At 40.6% G+C, this 22613-nt stretch overlaps 1 protein-coding gene across 2 annotated transcripts; it reads left to right on the top strand.

Moving 5' to 3' along the window:
* The first annotated feature begins 2153 nt into the window (after positions 1–2153).
* On the top strand, positions 2154–22292 carry LOC103466318 (zinc finger protein aebp2-like). 2 transcript variants are annotated; one of them, XM_008411819.3, is made up of 9 exons: positions 2154–2746; positions 3829–4039; positions 5707–5814; positions 6214–6400; positions 7324–7448; positions 11959–12026; positions 17852–17965; positions 19049–19078; positions 20312–22292. In XM_008411819.3, exons 1-9 carry the CDS (start codon positions 2256–2258, stop codon positions 20316–20318), a joined length of 1341 nt encoding a protein of 446 aa, XP_008410041.1. In that variant the 5' UTR covers positions 2154–2255; the 3' UTR covers positions 20319–22292. The 2 variants fall into 2 exon arrangements, with proteins under 2 accessions (XP_008410041.1, XP_017160949.1); XM_017305460.2 differs by lacking the exon at positions 19049–19078.
* The last annotated feature ends 321 nt before the right edge of the window (positions 22293–22613 follow it).

Genomic DNA, 22613 nt, shown 5'->3' with positions numbered 1-22613 from the left:
GTCTGCTAATCCAGGGGAACTGCCCCCGATATCCATGCAATATTGCAGAGTCGCGTGAGCCAACACAACCCTACAACATCCAGAGCCTTAAGGAACTCCAGGCGGATCTCATCCACCCCCCAGGGCCCTGCCACCCAGGAGCATTTTGACCACCTCGGCGACCTCGTCCCCAGAGATTGGAGAGCCCAACACAGAGTCCCGAGGCTCAGCTTCCTCAACAGAAAGCATGTTGGTGGGATTGAGGAGGTCTTCGAAGTATTCCGCCCACCGGCCCACAACGTCCCTAGTTGAGGTCAGCAGCACACCATCTCCACTATAAATATTAAAGAATTAATTATTCTTTAATTCATTCATGTTTCAATTCCATTCAAATACACATTGTTAATCCCAAAGGGAAACTGAAAAGTTCATTTTAATTGTTAATTGTTAATTGTAAAGACAAAAGGTGTGGTCTAAATTGAGAGACTCTAGCCAGATGTTTTCCTGGAATAACAACAATGACACAAGAAAGGAAGGTCTGCTATTGTTCCAAGAAGGAACAATAGCAGACATAGAGCACAGCTACAAGTACCTGGGAATACCACAAGCAAATGGCAACCTCGATGAGGTCACAAGGAAAGGAGCCACAGCCAAATACCTCCAACGAATAAGGCAAGTCCTGAGAAGCCAGCTCAATGGCAAGAACAAGATCCGTGCAATAAACAGCTATGCCTTACCAGTAATCAGATACCCTGCCGGAATAATTAGCTGGCCAATGGAAGAGATGAAGGCCACGGATGTTAAGACTAGGAAGCTACTAACCATGCATGGAGGGTTCCACCCCAAATCCAGCACCCTGAGACTGTACACGAGCCGTAAGGAAGGAGGCAGAGGACTAGTGAGTGTGAGAGCCACTGTCCAGGATGAAACATCCAAGATCCATAAATACATCAAGGACAAAGCCTCAACGGACGATGTGCTCAGCGAATGTCTCAGGCAATGGGGAACAGAAAACAAGGTGCTGGAAGTACCATCATGGGAGGACAAGCCCCTACATGGGATGTACCACCGACAAATAACTGAAGTGGCTGATGTCAGGAAAACCTACCAATGGCTGGAGAAAGCTGGACTCAAGGACAGCACAGAGGCTCTCATCCTGGCCGCCCAGGAACAGGCCCTAAACACCAGAGCAATAGAGGCTCAGATCTACCACACCAGAGAAGACCCAAGGTGTAGGTTGTGCAAGGAGGCCCCTGAGACAGTCCAGCACATCATAGCAGGGTGCAAGATGCTGGCAGGGAAAGCGTACATGGAACGACATAACCAAGTGGCGGGCATAGTGTACAGGAACATCTGTGCAGAATATGGACTGGAAGCCCCGAGATCAAAGTGGGGAACACCCCCAAAAGTGGTGGAGAATGACCGAGCTAAGATCCTGTGGGACTTCCAGATCCAGACAGACAAGATGGTAATGGCGAACCAACCAGACATTGTGGTGGTGGATAAAGTACAGAGGAAAGCCGTTGTGGTGGATGTAGCAATACCAAGTGACTACAACATCAGGAAAAAGGAGCATGAGAAATTGGAGAAGTACCAGGGCCTCAGGGAGGAACTGGAAAAGACCTGGAAGGTGAAGACCACAGTGGTGCCTGTGGTCATCGGGGCCCTCGGGGCAGTCACCCCCAAACTGGAGCAGTGGCTCAAACAGATCCCAGGAACAACATCAGACATCTCAGTCCAGAAATGTGCAGTTCTAGGCACAGCCAAGATACTGCGCAGAACCCTCAAGCTCCCAGGCCTCTGGTAGAGGACCCGAGCTCAGAGGATGAAACAGACCACCCGCGGAGGGTGAGAAGGGAATTATTATATATATATATATATATATATATATATATATATAAAATTCTTTGCCATGATATAGTTCTCAAAAACTGCAGAACTACAAAATGGCAGAGACGAAACGACGGGGGGAACAAAGCTGTTACTTGACATGTGAATTAAGTGTGCCAACCGTGATACGCTACAAAGGTGGTTTATACCTGATGTATGAGTTAAACAGTTAAAAACTGACAAATACTTAGTCTCATTTTGCCATAAATACCCGTAAACACATGGGCAGTTTAAATGATGACAGCGTGTCTCCTCCCTGTGCCGCTCTTAGCCAATCACAGAGCAGACATTGTGGCCAGGCCCCGCCTTCCTCCCACTGTCGTAGTGTTCGACCGTGCCAGGAAATTTTAATACCGAAAGTGTCTCCTTTCTCGTTCACGGTACTAATGGCCGCAGAGGATCCCGAGGAAACTACCGCCCTGAGTGGTGGGAGCGACATTCCACCCAGCGAGACAAACGAAGCTGACAGCGAGAAAAAAGAAAATGGCTCTACCGAACCGGAAACAGAAAAAGAAGTCAGCGTCGCGGAGCCGAAAATGGAAGATGTGGACGCGAGAGAGGTGGACAAGGAGGACGCTGCTCCGACGGTCACCCAGGAAGCAACAGCTGCTCACGAAGAGCCGGAGCAAAGACCGCCGTCACAACCAAGCCTGGGGGACAATAGCAGCGAACAGAACGGCGAAATCACCATGAAGGCCCTCAAGGAGGAGCCAGATGACGATAGCCGGTCTTCGGGAATAGACTGTGAAAAGAGCACATCTGCTAGTGAGGATGGTGAGAAGGGCAGCGGCGGGGACCTGGGGGACAAGAGGCGCTCCAGTCTGGAGGTGTCATCCTCCGACGGAGAACCACTGAGCCGAATGGACTCCGAGGACAGGTGGGTTTGATGGACAGGTTCAGAGGCGGTGTTACTCTTCCTTCCCCGTCAGCTGAATATATATCAGTGAATGAATCCATCTTATATTGTTGTATCCTAATCTCACACTGAAATATGTAGAAAAATCATTAACTGTAATTTGAGTATATTTATTCAAAGAGGAAAAATGTTAAATACTAAACGAAACGTTACGAATCAAAATATGTGAAGTCTACTAAAAGGATTTTATTTGGCGCTGTGTAATTACGTGAGTCTCAATTTTTTAAAATACTTTTGGCAACACACACACACACACACACACACACACACACACACACACACACTCCTCCAGGTGGGTCATATAATGAGCACCTCATGCTGGTGAAGTAGGGAGGAGGATCTGTGATGCTTGGGGCCTGTTTTTCTGCCAAAGGCCTTGGCCCTAGCAGTAAATGGTCGTAATTTCGATCTGCCTGGCAATGTTCTAAGTCACACTCCCAAATCATTACAGGAACAGTTTGCCAGGCATAAAGCCAACCTTTGAATGGGACCAAACTTAAATCTTAGGCTCTGCAGAGAACATGTGAGGTGATGCCTTTGGATTCCCCAGAGAGAAATGCTCAAACACCACTATCTCTTGTTTCAACCTTTGGGTGATCTGTGAATTTTATTTTATTTTTTTCAAAAGCAATTAGTTTCAAACATGGGATGTTTTCTGCTCATTGTAAAAATATTATGCAACCACGGTGAAAGACTCATTTGCTTTAGTTGTTTTATCTGCCGAGGCATTTCTCCAGGGATAACAAACTTTAACATAAAACTGGGTTATTAAATTATTCCGTGACAACCTCGGAGAACCTGCATGCTTCTGATTTCTGTCAAGATTTGCAGAAGTTCAGCATGTAATTGATGTGGCATGCATTGAAAATCTCTCCCGGCCTCCAGTGGCTTTTTTCCTCGTGCTGATTACGCAACTCGGCAAGAACAGCATCTGCACCTGTTTTCCATGTCAACTAAACCTGATCCACATGCGTTTTATGACTATCAGACTATCCTCCTTAAGTGTTTCTTTCCAACCAGCCTGCTCTCTCCTCTTTACTCAGTGTCTGCAGCACCACCATAGAAATGGAGAGCGTAGGATCCAGCGGGCGCTCCACTCCTGCGCTGTTGAACGGCCAGAGCAGTGCCAGATCATCTGCCACCAAGACGATGGCTTACACCTGCTGCTGGGATCGCTGTCCACAGTGCTTCAACTCCAGCCCGGACCTGGCGGAGCACATCAGGGGAATTCACGTGGACGGCCAGAGAGGAGGGGTTTGTAGACTTTAAAGTTTTGAAAGAGCTTGGTCTCAAGTCTTGATTCTGTTCGACGCGCTTCCAAGCTGGTGTACTTGTTTTTGTTTTATTAAATATTTTGTTGTAGTCGAGACTCTGACGGTGCACAGAGCCAAACAGAGCCTGTTGGTATCGGTCGTAATTTTCCCACCAATAAGAATTTGTCATGTGCACAGTTGAGAAAACGGCTGTGGCGCTTCAGTAGGCAGCAATTTGTATAACATTGTTCACTGCTAGAGGCGCAGCGTCAAACGGCGTGTGAGGTAGAGCTCGCTAGCTAGCATAACAGTCTTAGGCTCTTACCTAAGACTGCAGTCTTAGGTAAGAGCTGGGAAAGTCTGTTGCCATTGTAAGCCATCACCTAACCAGGAAGCATGTTGGAATACTAATAATGCATGTTATTTATTTATTTATTTATTTATTTCTTTGTTTAAAAATGCAGTTTGCATCTTCTTGCTCCTCTTTTGTGAACACATTGGGGTTCATTTATCAAACAGGAATGCATCAAATATGCTCACATCCAGCAACAGTATGCCGCTGGTTTATGTTGACGTCAACCTGCGTAGTAGGACAAATAAAGTTATCAGAGTACAATCTGTTGTGTTTAATCAAAAGTGCAGGATTTAGGGCGATCTTTTTTAGTGCGAGTTAAATTGGACAAATTAATTTTATGATTAGGATTAAAGAGGCTGGTTGTGTTGAGGTGGTAAAGGATGTCTAAACTTATCATGCTAACCGAAATATTGTTGAAGACCTCAGGAGAAAACAATAAAATTATACTCCTACGTGTTTTTTTGACTGCCTGAAAAACATGAGGTGCTCTTCATACTGGGGATGTGGACGACAAGATCGTTCAGTGGGAGACCGGGGATACCTCCATTCAGACATGCTGGAGTTTTGCTTTGGAGGTAGTGAAAGGGAGACGGTTCTCCTCTGGATCAGTAACAGGGTCCCTGTAACTCTGATCAATGTTGTACTGGTTTAATGCGATGTGCTAATATGGATCCGAAGCCTGTCAGGTGGAGACAAGAACAAGGTGATTGCTGTTGCTCAAAAACCTGAGCAACAGCATATCAACAGCAATTGATATGTTTATCAATATCAAAAACTCACAGTGCAGAAAAGGCTGGGAATGAAGGGATGGTGTGTGATGAATAACAGGTTGTTGCTTCCTGCCATGGATGGTTTTTTTTATGCTTGGATTGTAAAGTGTATACATATTGAACTTGTTCTAAGGTGGCTTTTTCACTCGGATCCACACCGATTTTTGATGTCGCTCAATCTGTAATTTGTATACAAAACATCTGGTATCAGATTAATTTCTTGTCGTTTTTAACCATTCTTATGGTTAAAAACGCAAGTGAAAATGATGAAAAGTTGTTTACGCAAGTAAACATTCAGTGTCTTTTTTTAATGGAAAAATATTACGACACTGCGCTTCTAAAGGAAGACGGTTGCAGTGGCTAAATGTTGTGATTGTCTTTGTCTCAAACAATATTAGGAATATCCAAAAACTTCCCGGACATCCTCTACCTGCTGCTGTTTTCAGGGGAAATTAACAGACTACAAAGAATAAAGGTTAGTCCTCACACGAACACCACGACTACTGGTCTAATTCTTCCTCTGTCTCTGTGTCCGTCTCGCAGGTATTCGTCTGTCTCTGGAAGGGTTGCAAGGTGTATAACACGCCGTCCACCAGCCAGAGTTGGCTGCAGAGACACATGCTGACCCACAGTGGAGATAAACCCTTCAAGGTAGGAAGGAAGCCGATGCACTTGTGACCGTGTGTGTTGGAGAATTTCCTCCTGTTCAGGAAATCTCTCTTTTATTTATGATGTGGAAATTCACCTCACCTCTGACATTCAGGTCACGAGAAATGAAAAACTGGAGCTGAAACATTTATATTTATGTCGTTTTAGTGATCTTTAAAGATAATTTAATGTGATCTTCAGCAATAGTTCATCTTTCTTGTCTGAGAATGTGAATTTTCTTTGGCTATTTAATTTAGTCACTTATTGGCATTAAAGATGATAGATAACTTTTGATAAAACCACAACTTCTGGCCCTTAGCTGCTGGCCAGCCGTCTAAAGTTATAATTATATACAAATACATACATGTCTGATTTTGTGCTGTTGTTACTTTTCTGCTGCAGTGTGTAGTTGGTGGCTGCAATGCCAGCTTTGCTTCTCAAGGAGGGTTGGCTCGTCACGTCCCCAGTCACTTCAGCCAGCAGAGCTCTTCCAAAATGTCCAGCCAGGCCAAACTAAAGGAGGATTCACCATCTAAGGCAGGAATCAACAAGAGGAAGAAACTCAAGAACAAACGCAGGTGGTCCCTACGTACGTATCCAACAAGCACACAAATTAAACTTGTTTTGAAATGTTTTTTTTTCCCTCAGTTATGTCTTGGGAGTATTGATTGACAAAGTGTTCCACACATCAACGGTTTGCTTTCAGGGAAAAGTGTTTTATTCTGTTCACTTTGGGTGAATAATTCGCACCAAATGAATGAGTGACTGCACAAGCTAAGCAACTCGTAGGCTTCATTAGGGCAGGTGTGAAAAAGATCGCCTGAACTCTGGTTTGGCCCAAACAAGTCACCTCTGGTCCATCTGAAAAATCTGTCAAATTTTAGATACGATCCCGGTCCAGCACCCCCGACTGAAATCTCTTAACTTGCCTCCTTGGTATGTAGTCAAGATCTGTAGAGTCCTGATGACGACCTCAATATTTGGCTCAGGCGCGTTGAAGCAAAGACGCGTCTAAAAGTTGCAGGATGCTGGACCTCGAGTTTGACACACCTGTGTTTTAAACAGTTCAGCATCAGTGTAAGCCCAGCAGCTCTTCATATTCATTCAGTCTTTAATTTTTTTCTGAACTGAGTAACAAACTGATGTCTCCTTCTCTGTCTTTGGCGAGGCATTTTAACATTTAAGAGGACCACTGACTTCACATTCTCCATCAACGGTTTTGGAGCTGCACCTACTCACAAAATGCATTCGTAATTCTTGTTACTGAGATGAATAAACAAATCAAAGTTATACAACCATTAAATGTATTGTATCGCATCCTCAGCTCCCTTTGAGTTGGAGGCAAATGAGAAGATGATTCTAATGTATGTCTTTATATAGACCGTTATGCTGATTCTACATTTTACTACCAACATTTTTTGGCCTGTGTTGATTTTTATTTACTGTTTTTGAAGTGTCATTTGTCTTTTGCTTAACTTTCCTCTCCTTGAATTTGTCTTTCCAACTTCTCAGCGAGGCCCCAGGATTTCTTTGATGTCCAAACTATGGATGTGCTGCGTCACCGGGCCATCTGTCTCAACCTCACCACTCACATCGAAAGCGGGGGAAATGGTCACAGCGTCGTCTTTCACAGCACGGTGCGTGTTATATTCTGCTCTGTCTCGTAAATGTTGCGAAATAATATGCATTTCCTTTATGAAAGTAAAAAACTCTAATTCATTTTAAATGCATGAGGATCTTTTGTAGTAATACTTGTGTTGAAGAGTAAAACGGTGCACATTCCTAAACAGTAGGATGCTGTTACTGGGTACAACATGCAGTTTTACTTATACTGAACTTATTTACTATGTAGAGAATTTTTCAAAATGTGAAAATTATTTTTACTTACCACTTACTTGCATACGTTTTAAGGAGGTTTGTGCTACAGAGATCCAGATTTCTTATTGGTGTGAGTGAGTAAAAGTAATTTGGTGCTTTATCGAAAGGCAACATTTTGATAAGTGTCAAACTGTCCAGTCTCCTAAAACATAAAAAAATTTTCATGGTGACCCACAACGTAACATTTATGTTCAGCATCCATTGTAGATCTGTATTTTGTTTTTTACTGCTGTAAAGTGACCCTGCTTTAATTTTTCGATATGTGAAATGTTTGATTCATCATGAACTATCATTACTACTCCATATTGCATTCAGTTTTTCCAAAAGACACTATTTATGTTGTCCAGCAGAGGGCGACAGGAATCCCTTTGTGAAAGTTTCCGTCCGTTCGCAGTTCTTCTTTGTGCACTTGAACTGAACCTGTAAAAGGCCCCTTTGGCTATGATTTTTCTCTGAATCATAGCAGAGACAGTTGGGATTGTTGGGTTTTTTTTGTGTGTGTCTTTATGCATTTCTTATCCTATGTATAATTTATGGACTGTGAATGTTTTTGGCCCTTTTTTCCCCAGTGGTGAATATAAGCACTCGTTTAGGATAAAAAAAAAATCTCTTTAACTCACTGAGATTTTAAAATCTGTGTTTAATTTGATGGATTTATAAAAACATTGGATTTGACAAATACATTGTTTTTAATTATATCTTTTGATTGCTCTGTTAAAGATGTGTCTTATTTTGTTTACACTTTTGGGTTTAAATGTGGGTTTGCTTTTTGGTCAAAAGTATGGTAAAATTAGAAACACTGATTATTGACAAACTGCCCTTGTTCAGTTGAATATAAGCGACCCCAGTCATTTATCTGCTGTCATAATCTGAACATGTCTGTGAATCAACACAGAATAAACTTTTGGCCATCAAGTTGCTGAGGTTTAATCTGTCCTTGTACATCATGTTCAGTTGTGGTACAAGTTGAGCTTTTTCTTTGACAGGACAAACTTAAAATGATTGTTTCCAAGTGGCAATAGTTGGGGTTGTTGTCATAATTATGCTATGAAAACATAATTTCTTTGAATTTCCTGTTTGGGCGCAGTTAAAAATACTTTTAACGACAAAGGCTAACTCGATATGAGCTCATTGTGACTGACGGCTCATCTGTTGATTCTCTATGCACAAAAGCAATACAAAACCTGTTTAAGTCACAAAAGAGACATTAATATATGTATTTTTAAGTACGGTGCTTGTCTGTCTCGTTATATTGACAGTCTGGGCAAACGGCTCATATGACTCCCATCAAAAACCACCATAGCTCGTGTTAAAATTGTAAATATATTTATGAAAATGCATTTCATTAAATTTAAATTCATAATTTAAACGAGTGAAGGAGGAAAAAATTAACGAACAAGGATGCAAAGGAGATTAAAAAACAGAGGTTAAGTGAGGGTCAGGGTCATGGAAGTCGGAAGGAGATCTGACGTGTTGGGCATACGTACTGTTTCTCTTTGACCTCTGGAGGATTGTGGCGAGAAGCAGCAGTGCTCCTCCAGACCCCGGGCCCCACTGGGCCTTCCCAGGCCTGGGGAGACGGAGCAAAGCCGCGGGGGTTCTGTGGAGTTTGGCGAGAGGGCCTGTTGACCTGGCACATTAACTCAGTCATGTTTATGATGGGATATTTTTGTTATTTTACCGATTTGCGTCATCCACATCTTGACCCCCTGACTTTAGACAGGCACCCAGTTCTAGCAAGTCAGCCCTCCCTTCTCTTTTGCTCTGCACTTTTTTTTTTAATTTTCTTTACTGCCTGTTTTGGAAACAGTAATATCTACTGTTCACTCCCTGTGTACTCCTACTGCCTCTACCCCAATTTGTTTTTTCTTTTACTACTCTTTTATGAGTTTTTAGAGGATTAAAATCTGCCCCTTGTAGCGCCAACCGCCATCATCAGACCACTCAGCTGACAAATCACGTCTTTCTGCCAGAACACAAGTCCACTTCTTTCTCTCCAGCTTAAACAAATACAGCCATGGAACCTTTTTAATGTAGCCTTTGTTTGTAATTATTAACTGTATTTCAGAGAACTATATAATTCCAGCTTTTGTGTTTTACTTAAAGGTGCAATAAAACAGCTGGTTTCCTTAGTAACGTGTACAGCACTTGAGACACTTCTAAGAAAACGGCAGCATAGATTGGACTACGCTGCAAAAACACTTAATCTTACCAAGTATTTTTGGTCTAGTTTCCAGTGAAAATATCTTAGCTCACATGAAATGAGTCAAAACTAAGATGCAAGTAACTTTTCAGCAAGATATAGGCGCTTGTTTTAAGTCTTAGTCTAGTACCATTGGATTATTTCACTTATAACATGAGAAAATTGTCTTGTTATAATCTGCCAGTGGAGCCAATACTTAAAAAATATATATATATTAATAAATTACTGAATTAAAACAAGCTGGATTGAAAGCTATGATGAATCTTCCCAAAGCGTTTTTAAAATGTCATCAAGAATAAAAAGTTATTGTGAAGGCGATAGAGACCAGTAAGTTTATATTTCAAGGATCAATACTCGCACCATTCCTTTACTCTGTGTATATTCTTCCTTTAGGCCACCTCACAGAGAAATGTAGAGATTTGTCTCATCAAAACTATGCTGATGAGACACAGACCTACATACAGTATCCCTGAAAACCTGCTAACTTTACAAAACTCACTACTCTGATGCCTAGCATCTTAATTTAGTCCTATCGGATTGTATTAAAACAGATTTGCTCATATTCCTATTAATATTCTTCAGTCCCGTTGAAAACAGTCAAAAATGTGTCCATCACGTTGGACAAACTTCAACTACGGCTGCAAGAATGTTTACAGACTCTAATCTTGCTGACATTTCCATACTTCTTGCTTGTTGCCACTCAGGATTTAGTATGAAATCGTTCTTCTAGTTAATTAAGTAAATAACATGCCTCCTTCTGACATCACTGACCCATGAAGTCCAGGCACTTCCTGGACAAGTACCTGAGTCACGACTGATAATATGTGGGATTGTCTTTTCTCTGATTCTCTGCTGGATTCTTTGATTGTTGCTGGTTTTTTGTTGTTGTTTCATTTAGCCTCTGCTGCTTTGCTATCAGTTTGCATTCTTCGGTTATTTGTTGTAGTTTAATTCATTTTAAGGACTTATGTTTTGGATGTTGCTCTAGCTGTAAAGCTTTACTCACTAGCTTTACTTTGCACATTATCCGTCTGTTTTAACAGTTAAGTGCTTGGGACTCCTTAAACCAACGAAGGATACTTTTAAAGGGACTTTTTGTTTTGTTTTGTCAAAAAACGGAAAAAGAAAACATACAAAGAGTGAAGCTTCATAAGTGGAGGAGTCTGAGTCTTTGTGTCTCGCTTCAAATCAAGCCTCATTTCCATCAGCCAGCTCCCAGGAGTAAAACATATTTTAAGATTTGCATGTGCGTAAGATGAGTTCTTCACATGTGAGCTCATTCACTATCCTAAAAACAGACACCCTGAAAGAGGACAAAAATCCAAATGACGCAAAACAGGATTATATCTGTGGCTATTTTTGACTCTCCTGGTTGTTTTTCCAGCCTTTCTTTCGGCCTGTAGAAATATTTGTAAATTCCCAACCACTACTATTCTAAATGGCTCAGGATGACGGATGAAAGGTTATGCATTAAAGGGGAAAATGATTCTGAAAACCTGGTCTTAAAAAACAAAACCCCCTCAATATTTAAAATATTGTTTTGACTTCAACAATTAAGATGTTACTTGACACTAGTGATGATAGTAGAGATCAGTATTTAGTGTGTTAATGGTAATAAATACTTACTACTAGATTGAATATAGAAACAGCCTTTATTGTTATGCAAAGTGGAAATTCAGGTGCAGCAGCGGCATCAGGTATGAAGGTTCACACAAAAAAGTTCTCGAAATGTTAAAAACACAATACAGAAAAAAAGACAATAACAATAATAGTAATGATATACTGTAAAAGACTAATATAAATTTTTGTCATTATTGCAACACCCCACTGCGCATTGAGATCTGGCCTTGAAATATCTGGTCCGTTTATTCTTATTTTTCGCTGCGCAGACGGGGTCAGGAAAGGGTTGCGTCTTTGAAACTTGCTCCCCAAAGACCAAACAGGAAGCAAAAACTACAACCTTTATCTGTCTCACATGGCTCTAGCTCTACACATGCAGAATGTTAAAATGGAATGTGATTTTGTTAAAGTTTAGGTTGATGTTTTTTTTTACTGTTTCTATGCAGGTGCTAGCCAAAAGGAAAGAGGGGACTGGCAAGGTGAAAGTACTTTTACACTGGACACCTGAAGACATGTGAGCAAGACTTTTTTCTTTTACTCTGTGGTCAAAATAAATCTTTTGCCGACTTGGTACAGATTGAAAATGGGTTAATAAATTAAAGATGCAGCGATTGTTGTTTTGCTGTAAATTTCATGCCTCAAACTTCATGCGTTAGGAGTCCCAGTTTCTATTATTTCGGAACAAAGGTGACCTTGTTGCATTACTCGTATTTTAAACAATCTTTAGTGTTTTATGTCGGTGATTAGAGTGGCTAGTGCAGCTAAAGTCACAGAAATAGTGACGATCTAGAGGTCGTAGCCCTGAATCTGACGTTTCAAAATGGCTCTAAAAATGTTCAAATTAAGCCGATCCTGTGACGGAGAGCAGACGTCTGCTCCAAACTGTTTTTTATCCAAATAATATACAGTCTATTTGGATAAAAACAGTTCGAAGGAAGACATCATTTTGATGCCTCTAAATATCCATTAAGTTGCACCTGTTGTTGAATAATGTCTCCATCAATAAATTTAGGATTTAATTTCAGAGTATCATCTTGCAGTAAGAGTCTGAGATCCTACAGCTTTGTCTCACCAGCTGATTGATCACAGTGTGAATAAATTACAACTGCTCCCGTAGTATAACTCCAGCTAAAGAGAAGAATCGGCTTCATATGATCAAAACTAAAACAGTCCGACTCTTCTGAAGAGTCAATCAGCACCTGTGCACAAACATCAACACAAGTTTTGGATAAGTTTCTAGTTCCAGACAAAGTTCATCCACCAGGCCGTATTTTGTTTCAGCACCAGTGTGACCACCCAGTTATCATCCGAATCCCACTTCTTATTCCCATTTTAGCGCAGCTTCCCTGGAGGTGAGCGTTGGGAGAACAAAAGCTGAGATCAGTAAATCAGTCAGGCATAAAGAACAGGCAGTTTTGGCACCATGCTCTCGTGAAGAAGGAGCTTGACATAACAATGATTCTCTCCAGAGTTTTTGCCCAAGGGAAGATGCCAGCATATGCGCAGCCCTCTTACATTTCCATTAAAGGGTTTGACAGCAAAGCCTCTGAAGAAGATCAGAGAGAGAGAGCGAGAGGAGCAGAGGCAGAAGAAGGATGGCGTTGTTGAAATGAAAGGACAATAAGGGGAAAGGGGCGATATTAGGGGAAGGTGGAAAGACAATGTGAAAGAGAGGCACAGTGACAGGTTTGGAGATTAAGAAATAAAAGCAAAAGGAACAATGATGGCCAAGGGGAAAGGAAACAATAATTTTTATGATATTTTCTGGGGATCTGGGTAACTCTGGAAAGTTTAATCTTCTGGATAGACGATCATAGATCGAGGGTAAGGAAGATGATCATAATGGCAAACTTTTTTTCTGTTAATGCTGATGATTTTCTCCTTTAAATCTAAGGAACCAGAATCGACTTTATTTGCCAAGTTTGTGCACAAAAAACAATGAAGAGATCTTATAAATATACAAAAAAGTTCAATATTTGCATTAAATATACGTGGTTTCGATCTGGCCATTGTTGTTTGACGGCAAAGGTGATAAATCATGACATTTAAGATTAAATGTCATGATTTAATCTTGACATTTAAGATTAAATGTCAAGATTAATCTTAAATGTCAAGATTAATCTTGACATTTAAGATACATCAGACCAATGTAACCAATACATTGGTCTGATGTATTGGTTACATCAGACCAATAAAACAACATTTTAGTACAGAAACGTGAACTGTATGAAAACTATGTACAATATCGGCTCAAATTAAGTTTTTTAAAAAAAATTTTAATTACCTTTAATCTAGCAAATAAACTTGATTTTGACTACATTTGCCTCATTGCAGAATAATGCCAAGATCATTACTTCATATAATCCACATAACATGTAAAAATAAAAGAAGCTAAACTCCAAGAGTTTAACATTAAATATCTAAACATAAAATTAATCAAAGAATTCAATTTTACACAGTTTTGTTTTAGCTTCACCATAATTAAGCATCTTAATTATTAATGTCAGATTTAATATAATAATGTTGGTTTATTTCTGATTTGCCCGTTCTTGGGGAAAATATGACAAACTCAGAATTTCCAATATTTCTCGTAAAAATAATTTATTTATTGTGTGCAAGCCATAAAGGACTGCAGTTTATTTAACAAATCCACGTACCATTCTCTGTGGCAAACATGTGGACTTAAAACACAGTAATTAGAAAGTAAAATCCTGTTTTTAGTCTTTTAGGCGCTATAACTTTCTTCTGCATCTGTTCTGCAGTTTTTCATAGCTTCATCAAATAGCAGCCAATTCTGTTCTTCTTCATCAGGATCATGTGGAACTGTCTGGCGTCTCGTCTCTGCTGTATTGTTGTTGTTGTTGTAGGCTTTGAGAATGACAGAAGCTGTAACAGTTTTTTTTTAATGCAGCTGCTGCATTTATGTTGATAAAATTAGTTGATTCTGAAACTGGTGCAACATTTCCACCAACCAGGATTTTGTTATTGTAGGGCTCTACTTTTTAGTCCTCCAGCGTCGCGCAGAACTCTGTACTAATGGCTGCACTTCATTTTGGGTGAATTGGTGTGTGTGCGCGCTTCTCGGTCATCGAGTCAATCAGTAACTGCATGAATGTGCCAAGTCATGTCTATTAATGCCGGGGCGAGCCATTCACATTCGGACTGACACTCATTAACTCAGTTTAGATAAACGAGTTACTCATTAACATGAGCCAGCCTGAACCCGATTCACCCGCGGTTCATTGAGGAAGAAGAGTGGGAAGGCTGGGAGAGACTGGGAGCTGTAATTGCTGTCTAATCTGTGATGGATGAGTGAACGGATTCCCCTGCATGGTGTTGATTGCTGCCGGATAGCAAACACTGGAATACACGGTCACTGGCTATGAATGCCTCAAACCTCAATTAGAGCCGTTCTTGGAAAAAAGAACAGTTTTCATCTTTTACATCTTTGTGTGTCACAATTACTTGGGTAATTTTTTTTTTAATTACATTTTTTTTTCTTACATGATATAAAATACACCTTTATGCAAAAGATAAAAGCCTAAAAACACAACTGCTGTAAGATTTTAACTTTATATTTTACTACCAGATTCTGATATACTTTTATTTAAAACCGTGGTCCTCTCCAGCTCTACTTCCTACTTCGTCCGCCATTTTTACGAGAATAAAAACCTCCCGTTCAGCCTGCACATGAATCCTGGGATTCGCTGGATCCGTCCTTCAGATCTAGGGGAAAGAAGGAAGCATTTTTAGAGGAGCCTTTGAATTTGAACAACCTTCGAAGGATGCAGCCCCTGACTTTGGTCTCACTCTGAGCTGCTTTCTAGATCTTATAGGGATTGTCAAGTTTCAGCTCTCTAATATGTTACTCGTTGAAGTTGGCATCACTTCTTTGCACAAGAATATTTGATGATTCACTTTTTCTTTTTTTTTGTTGTGCATTTTTTAGCCTAAACTCGTTCGCTTCTGAGAGTGTTACTCAGCTAAATGTTTACATCAACAGCAGCTCACTTCAGATTTTCAGTCATTCCTGCCAGTTCTTATGCATTTTACTAATTTCAGATGCAATTTAAGGATGAGTACATTGTTCCTATAAACAAGGTCTGATGGCCTGGAGTTTTTTATTTATTTCTTAATTTTTATTTTTTTTTTGGGGGGGGGGGTTAGGTTGTTTATAAAGAAGGGAGCCAAATGGCGGCACCTCTAAGGAGCGAGACAAAACTCACCAGTTCTCATTGTGGTCGTGTGACTGAAGGATTATTCGTCACTTTCAAGTCTCTGTAAATACGGCTGTGTGTACATTAGTGTGCAGAAGTGTGACCCGTTTTGCACGGTGGCCACAGACACCTAAACAACTCTCCAGTTCAGCTCCTCTGTGTGACTCGCTCATCAAAATAAAATAACTCACCAGTACCGCAGCTCGGCTTCTGCTCCGTCTGCGGAGGAACCGGAGCGCATGTGAGAGTTCAGTCACAGAACCACAAAGATGTTTACTGGGTCGCCGCTGCTCCTCAGATCCTCCTCTGTCATGCAGGGTTCTGCTCTGGGCAACGCGGCTAATTCAAAGCTAATGTAAACTTTGTAACTACTTTGAAAGCGGCTGTTTCTTCTCTCGTCTCAACTTCTACTTGAAAGGAAGCATAGACAACAGAGGATGGAGTGAAAAAAACTTCCTCTCTCTGTTTTTTTTTCCCTCTCTCTCCTCCATTAAAGGGAAGATGTAAGTTTCTACCAGAGCTATTTATTTCAGAATATTCCTTAATCCCTTTAGGATGTAAACGCCACGTCGTCTCCCTTATGATTTATAAGCTGGATGTAGTTTGTGCTTTTCTTTTTAACCGGCATCTGCCACACTTTGTGTTGAATCTCTTTCTAGTTTCAAGGTTCTGCACGTACATTTTGAAGGGCTTGCTGTTTTTTTCACGACTTTTGAGGTTTTAGACGGTTAATGTCTTTATTTTTAGTTTGTCTTAACACGGTTCTCACAGTGTTAAATAATTACCAGCCAAGTTACGACAAAAGTACAAGTGTTTTTCTTTTTTTCTAGTTACTTTATTTGTTGAAGGAGGGAAAAAAATGGCATCGATTTAATAGTACTGTTATCTCTTTTTAAACCATTTTAAACCATGTGCTTCAGTCATTTGTTTATATTGGTTATGATTAAGTTTTTTTTTTTAAAGAATTATGGCGATAAAACCATAAAATAAGAACCAGAAATCCTATGATTAATCTCATGTAATTGTACCTTATCTGAAAGGCTGTAGTATTGCATTCATTTTGTGGTTCTGATTATCGGTTCTGCTGGCCGACTCCTATGAAATATGTCAGGTTATCAAACCTCCTGCTGGCAGATGTTATTATATTCAAAATAATAATAATAAAGCATGAATTGATGTGTGGCTGTTTTGAAACAATTGCCTCCATTTTATACCCAAAGACCTCGAGCGCGAAACGACAAAAACTGGAAAGGCGACGCAGTGAAATCATCAGAACCTGAAATGATTCCATACATTTTGCCCGTATTTAAAAAAAACAAAAAACAAAAAATCCTCATGATTTGCAACTTTTATTTTACCAATTAAATTTTTTTTTCCACCTCCTCAAATTTCATTTTTCTTCTCTGCAGCCCCTCCAGTCTTTTGTCCTTCATGGCTCAGTTTTGCTCTCACCTCTACCTTCCGCTGTGTTGAATGTGAAGCTCTGTCTGCACACCATCCTACTGAAAGGGCTGACTAGCTGTGTGATTGATTCTGGCTGGGCGACTGCCTGCTTAACTTACTGCAGTGTGTGTGTGCATGTGTGTGCGTCTCTGGGGGCTCCTGGGATGACGCACATCGTGACGGGGGAACGCTGGGGGTGGAGACGGGGAGTGTGGAGGCTGGAGGGAAAGAGGGGGGGTGAGTGCAGTGGACTTGCTAAGCTCTTTGTTTCTTTGTTTCTTTTTTTTTTTCTTCTTCTGCACCGTGGTTCACCAAGCCAGTGCTCGCACACTTCCAGTTTTCACAAAGGAGGTCATGAATGTTGTAGGTAGAGTCCTCTGCAGAGGAGGAACGTAGTAAAGTGAGCATGAATGAATCCCCCGTCGCTTTAAACGTGACCTTATTCTATTTGGATTTAGGAAGTGAGGAAATAAAACTAATTTGGCTCAATTGGTTTAGAAACCGCAGCTTACAGAGGTATACCTGTGACAAAGATAGTAAGCATATTACTTCAAAACCATCTCCAGAAAATTAGCTGCCATAATTTCTTGTCACAGTCATACTGCTCCTTGCATCTACACCGTTTCTCTTTTCTTTTCTTCTTAATAAATTGTGTCATCTTTTCTCTTTTTGTGTGCAGTTTGCCTGACGTGTGGGTCAACGAAACGGAGCGATCTCAGCTGAAGACAAAAGTTGTGCACTTATCCCAGTTACCGCAGGACACGGCCATGTTGTTGGATCCCAACATCTACCGGTGAGTAGGCGCGTCGTCTCCAGCATAATCTTTTATTTTTTATTTTATTTTTTCATAATGATCAAGACATTTCATTTTCTTTTAGCGGAATGTTTAAACTGCTGAATCAGCTCTCAACTCTGTTTTGCGAGTTAATTTGGGAGAATTACTGTCAGATGCTGGATTTCAGCAAGCGCGCTAGCACTCCGCCAGCAGGTGGCGCCAAGTCTCGGTTTTAAAAGGTCAGCTTGAGTAGCAGCAGCGAGCAGGAATATCATATTTTCTCTACTTAACAGCTTTTTTCCTGTGGCGAAGGCTGGCCCTCGAGTTCAGGAGCAGGCCGTGTTCACATCAAAGTGCTGCTTTTCATTTTATTCATTTACATCTGAAACCATAAAAAGGAACGCTACAAACCGAGTATTAGATCTGCCGGTCAGCCGGCAGATGGATAGACGATTAACAGTTTTAATCAGTGTCGTATCATGAAAAAGTGAAATAAAAATGCAAGAGTGCAGCAGTAGTATTTCTTCTCCAGCCTCCATTTATCGTTCTTTAAAATCTCCCACTGCACATCAGGCCAGATGTCGAGTTCGGAGCAGGTTACGTAAGCCCTACAGACCTTCTTTACCGAGATGATAAAACAAGTTTTACTTCATGGCACCGAAGCCATAAAAGGTTCAAATCGAACCCTAAAAGAGGAACAACATGCCTAGAATAACAGACCGGTCATCTTACCAGAGATATACGGCTCGGTAGCCCGCTAATCTGCACCCAGGCCGACTGATTCTAATTGGACTTGAAGGCTCAGTAACTGCAGGGGCTGCCGCCGGACTCTGGTTTCATAGCTGAATATAAACTGTCAGCAACCAGACAATTTATGTCAAGGTTGTACCAGTGCATATGATTTCAAAACAAATGTGTTTGGTCGGTACTTGCGGCTGTAAGCGCAACCCTGGACATGCAGATGGGACGGGTGGAAAGAGATCAGCTGCCAGATGCAGTTTGAGGCTTTTTTAACTGTTTGGATGGAGACGTTGTGTTAGGGCGAAATCAACCGGGGTGCAGATAGTTTTTAAGCAGTCGTCGTCTTCTTTCTCTTTTCAGAGCTCTTCCTCAAAAGCGACTGAAGCGCAGGTGAGTCGAACTGCTTCTGCGAATTCGTTAACGTCGGGAACAAAAGCAGGCGGTGCTTTCCTGCTTTTAGACTTTAAGATTTAGATGATATTATAGAGAAGGTGTAAGTCATGCTACTACATGCATTCTCTGCACATATATAGAGTAATAACGATGAATATAATTACAAATGCATGGATCAAAGATTTTTGGGAAAATTTAAGAACTATAAATGACTGGTAAAAATCTTTTCCAGAGGCATTTAATTTGTAATTCTCAATAAAAAACAAAGAATTTCTTCGAAAAAGCCTAACGTGATACTGAAAATCTGAAAAATTCCTCCTGGAAAACAAATCTAGAAAAAACACAGTATTTCTCTTTTTTTTTAAATTTCCAGGTCAGATTAAAACACACTTAGATTTTATTCCTTTTTCCACTCCTGGAAATATGATTAGTACCATGTTATAAGATATTTGACTTATTTCAAAGTAAGTTATTCATATGAATATTTTAAAAATAAACTACGACAATCTGGGGAAGAAAAAAGCTGTGATTTGCTTTTGTGTTAAACTGTTAACTCATTTATTTATTTACTGTTAATACACCGCAATCTTACATCTTTAAACGTGGTTAAATGGAGTTGGCGTCTCTGATTTCAGGCATCGTGTTTGTTCCTCGTTGTGAGCAGTCCTTTATCTTAACGCTGACATTTTTAAAACATTTGCAATTCAGCATGGTTGGACACAAATTTGACTCTTGGGACAGGATAAAACAGCAATTTCTATATGTTCAACTCTCTACTACTGTATCCTTATTGAAGGGAATTTTGTCTAAGTTTATTGCAGAAATGGTTTGAAGGCAATGTTATACAGAAGCCAAATCGAAAGAGATGTGTGAAACGGTAATGCTGTGTCTGTAATCCGGTGTCCAACACATTCAACTCTCCCACATTTAATTCATTACTTGGGATTAATATTTATCTTATGTTCTGATTCTCCTTTTTGTTGGATTAAAAATCCATCGTTTTTATCCACAGTCCTGGCCCGTCTTTCTGCTTTTCTGGTTTCTTTTACCCAATCTAAACATCGGATCATGTTATTTATTATTACCTAATAATAAACCCATAAGGTCGGTGCAGCATTAGCTCTAGCAGTGAGCAGGTTTTTTTTTTTTAAATAAATAAATTGAGTGTTATTTTCTTGTGACAAAGAGCACAGAGGAGCTAATCCCGCGGTATTGTGCTTTCGTCCTCAGCCTGTAGGACCTCCTCTGCAGAGTCCAGACTTCAGGGCAAATCGTCACTGACGGACGCTGATCCATGCAGGATGGGGGCGCTCTTCTTCCCGTCTCCGCTGACGCTTGGATTTGAAAACAAATGGAGACTGGCTACTTAGTTTTGTGTACCTGAAATGACTTTAGTCATCACAAACCTCATTTAAGCTGTTTCTTCTTCTAATTCTTCTTCTTCGAATTCTTCTTAAGCAAGCCTACAACCCCAATAATGTGGAAAAAAACAATTCCTCTTTTTGTTTAAGTTTGGCGTATGGCCACAACATATTTTATTACAGTTTTGTGTGAAATATTTATCCAGATTTCTAACTTATTTTTATACGATGAAAACGCTGACGTGGTGTGGATTTCTGTGAAGTTTTCGAGTAAAAACTGTTTTCGCTGTGCTTTTCGACGTGGGGGTTCCGAGGCGTATTTGAACATTGCTAAGTGTAACTATGCTGTGCATGTGGCATCATTGAATCGTAACCAGTGGTCTTATTTATACTTCCTGAAGTCAGTACTGTTACCTGTGGGTACGCCTCTTCCTTAAACACAAACCGACACCTGAGCAATAATTTATCGGGACAATTCCTTGTATTTTATTTCCCCCCCAGTCTGTTGACAGGAAACCATAAACATGACGGAAACGCTGAACTCACCACGGCTCACCTGTATATACATCCACGTGTGTATATCGTAGAGTTTAAAATACCACTATGTCAGCCTTTGGCAGCTGGTTATTATTCGTCGTCGTCCCTTTTTGGACTGTATGTGTTTATAATCTGACAGATGTTGTACATGTAAATGCGAGACGCTACTAAGTAACGTCGCGTTCGCCGCGGTGGTCACATTTTAGAGCATTAGTTTCGTGTGTGTGCGTCGGAGGAGCTGGCTCGCTTGTTCAGCCTCCATTAGCGGAGCAGCTTTGGGAGCGCGCCGTGGAAGAGCTAATAACTGGGCCAGCAGGGCAGAGCCCCCGCCACTCTCAGCTGTCGGTGAACATGCCTGCAAAAGAAGAAGACAGAGAGACAGAAAAAAAAGAACGGAGTTCAGGGAGAGGTTCGCTCTTTAGCATATCATGAACTCTGTGTGCTCGCACGTGCAAAATTCATTTAGGATTCCATTATGTGATATAATGAGGCGTTCAGGTGCCGTTCCACCGCTTCAGGGGAGTCAGCACCGAGGATTTGTCGGCGCCCCGTTGTTTTTGTGTGCTTTTCTAAATGGCTTCCTAATATCTGCAGTGGTCTGCAGGCAAAACTTTATGGTGCTAATTAAAAATGCTTGTACGGCTCACTGTAAATGCGTTTTTTTTTGTTTTGGTCTTTTGAATAAAAAAAACCCGGTCTGTTTACCTTGTTTTCCCTTCAAACTGGTGCTATTATAACATCAATGTATTTTCTGTTTTTTTAAATTATTATTATTCTAATGAACAGTTTTCCAATGTTTCTTGCAAAACACATAAAAAATGAAACATTTTATTTCTTGCTGTTTTTCTGGAAAATGTGCAACAAGCCCGTTCTTGTGTGTTTTTTGCCGACCTGCTGTAGCACATAGGAACAAATAGAAACGCTGACTGTAGAACTGGACTTTGATCCCATTTAAAACTTTCAATTGATATACTATGTACCTTCAAGCTCGATACATTCCTGATGCTAATTTACGTCCTGGCTGATCAGATCTGAAAATAAACATTAAGGGATGCAGCAGTCCTATTTGTCTGTTTTCAATTAGGCTGCTTAATTTTGCATCAGTAAAAACTATTGATTCTTGTAACTGGTGTTTACATCCCTTCAAACTTTCTCTCCTTTTGTCACAAATTGCACTGTTTCAATTAGGCTTCATGTGAGAGAGCGCTACAATAAAGCGCGTTGTTGAGAAGCCGAAGGGAAATGTTGCATGGTTTTTAAAATGTTTGTGAATCTGAAAAGTGTAGTAAAAGTACTTTTTGATGCAATTAAAAGTCCCGAGTCTTTTGGTGTGTAGCTCTCCGGGTCTGCACAATAAAAGGAAAGGGTATTAATCTTGTGATAAAACCGCGAGTTGTGATGCATAATTAAACGGTGCTAATGTTTTTTTCTGCTTTGTGTCCATCGCTAACACAGACCCCGGATAATGAGCAGTCTGTCAAGCCACTTGGGGAAATGCATCAAAGTTTTATTGAAAAAGTTACACTCTGCTTTTAAACGTCACCAAACAAATTACTGACACAGAGGAGCCTGACTGCTTGGTGCTTAAGTAACTAGCTAACATGTAATCCACAGATTGGATTTAGGTCTGGATT

The sequence above is a fragment of the Poecilia reticulata genome, chromosome 6 (genome assembly GCF_904066995.2).
Source record: "Poecilia reticulata chromosome 6, P_reticulata-male-v2, whole genome shotgun sequence".
NCBI classification, from domain to species: Eukaryota; Metazoa; Chordata; class Actinopteri; order Cyprinodontiformes; family Poeciliidae; genus Poecilia; species Poecilia reticulata.
Note: the sequence above shows the minus strand (reverse complement) of the source record. Positions and strands in the feature narration are given on the sequence as shown.

What these genes read in the sequence shown, in the direction of transcription:
- LOC103466318 (XM_008411819.3), top strand. Translation starts at nt 2,256, where the DNA reads ATGGCCGCAGAGGATCCCGAGGAAACTACCGCCCTGAGTGGTGGGAGC. An exon ending in GTGGAGATAAACCCTTCAAG is followed by an intron (nt 5,815 to 6,213) that starts GTAGGAAGGAAG and finishes TTTCTGCTGCAG; the next exon opens with TGTGTAGTTGGTGGCTGCAA. An exon ending in TTGGATCCCAACATCTACCG is followed by an intron (nt 17,966 to 19,048) that starts GTGAGTAGGCGC and finishes TTCTCTTTTCAG; the next exon opens with AGCTCTTCCTCAAAAGCGAC.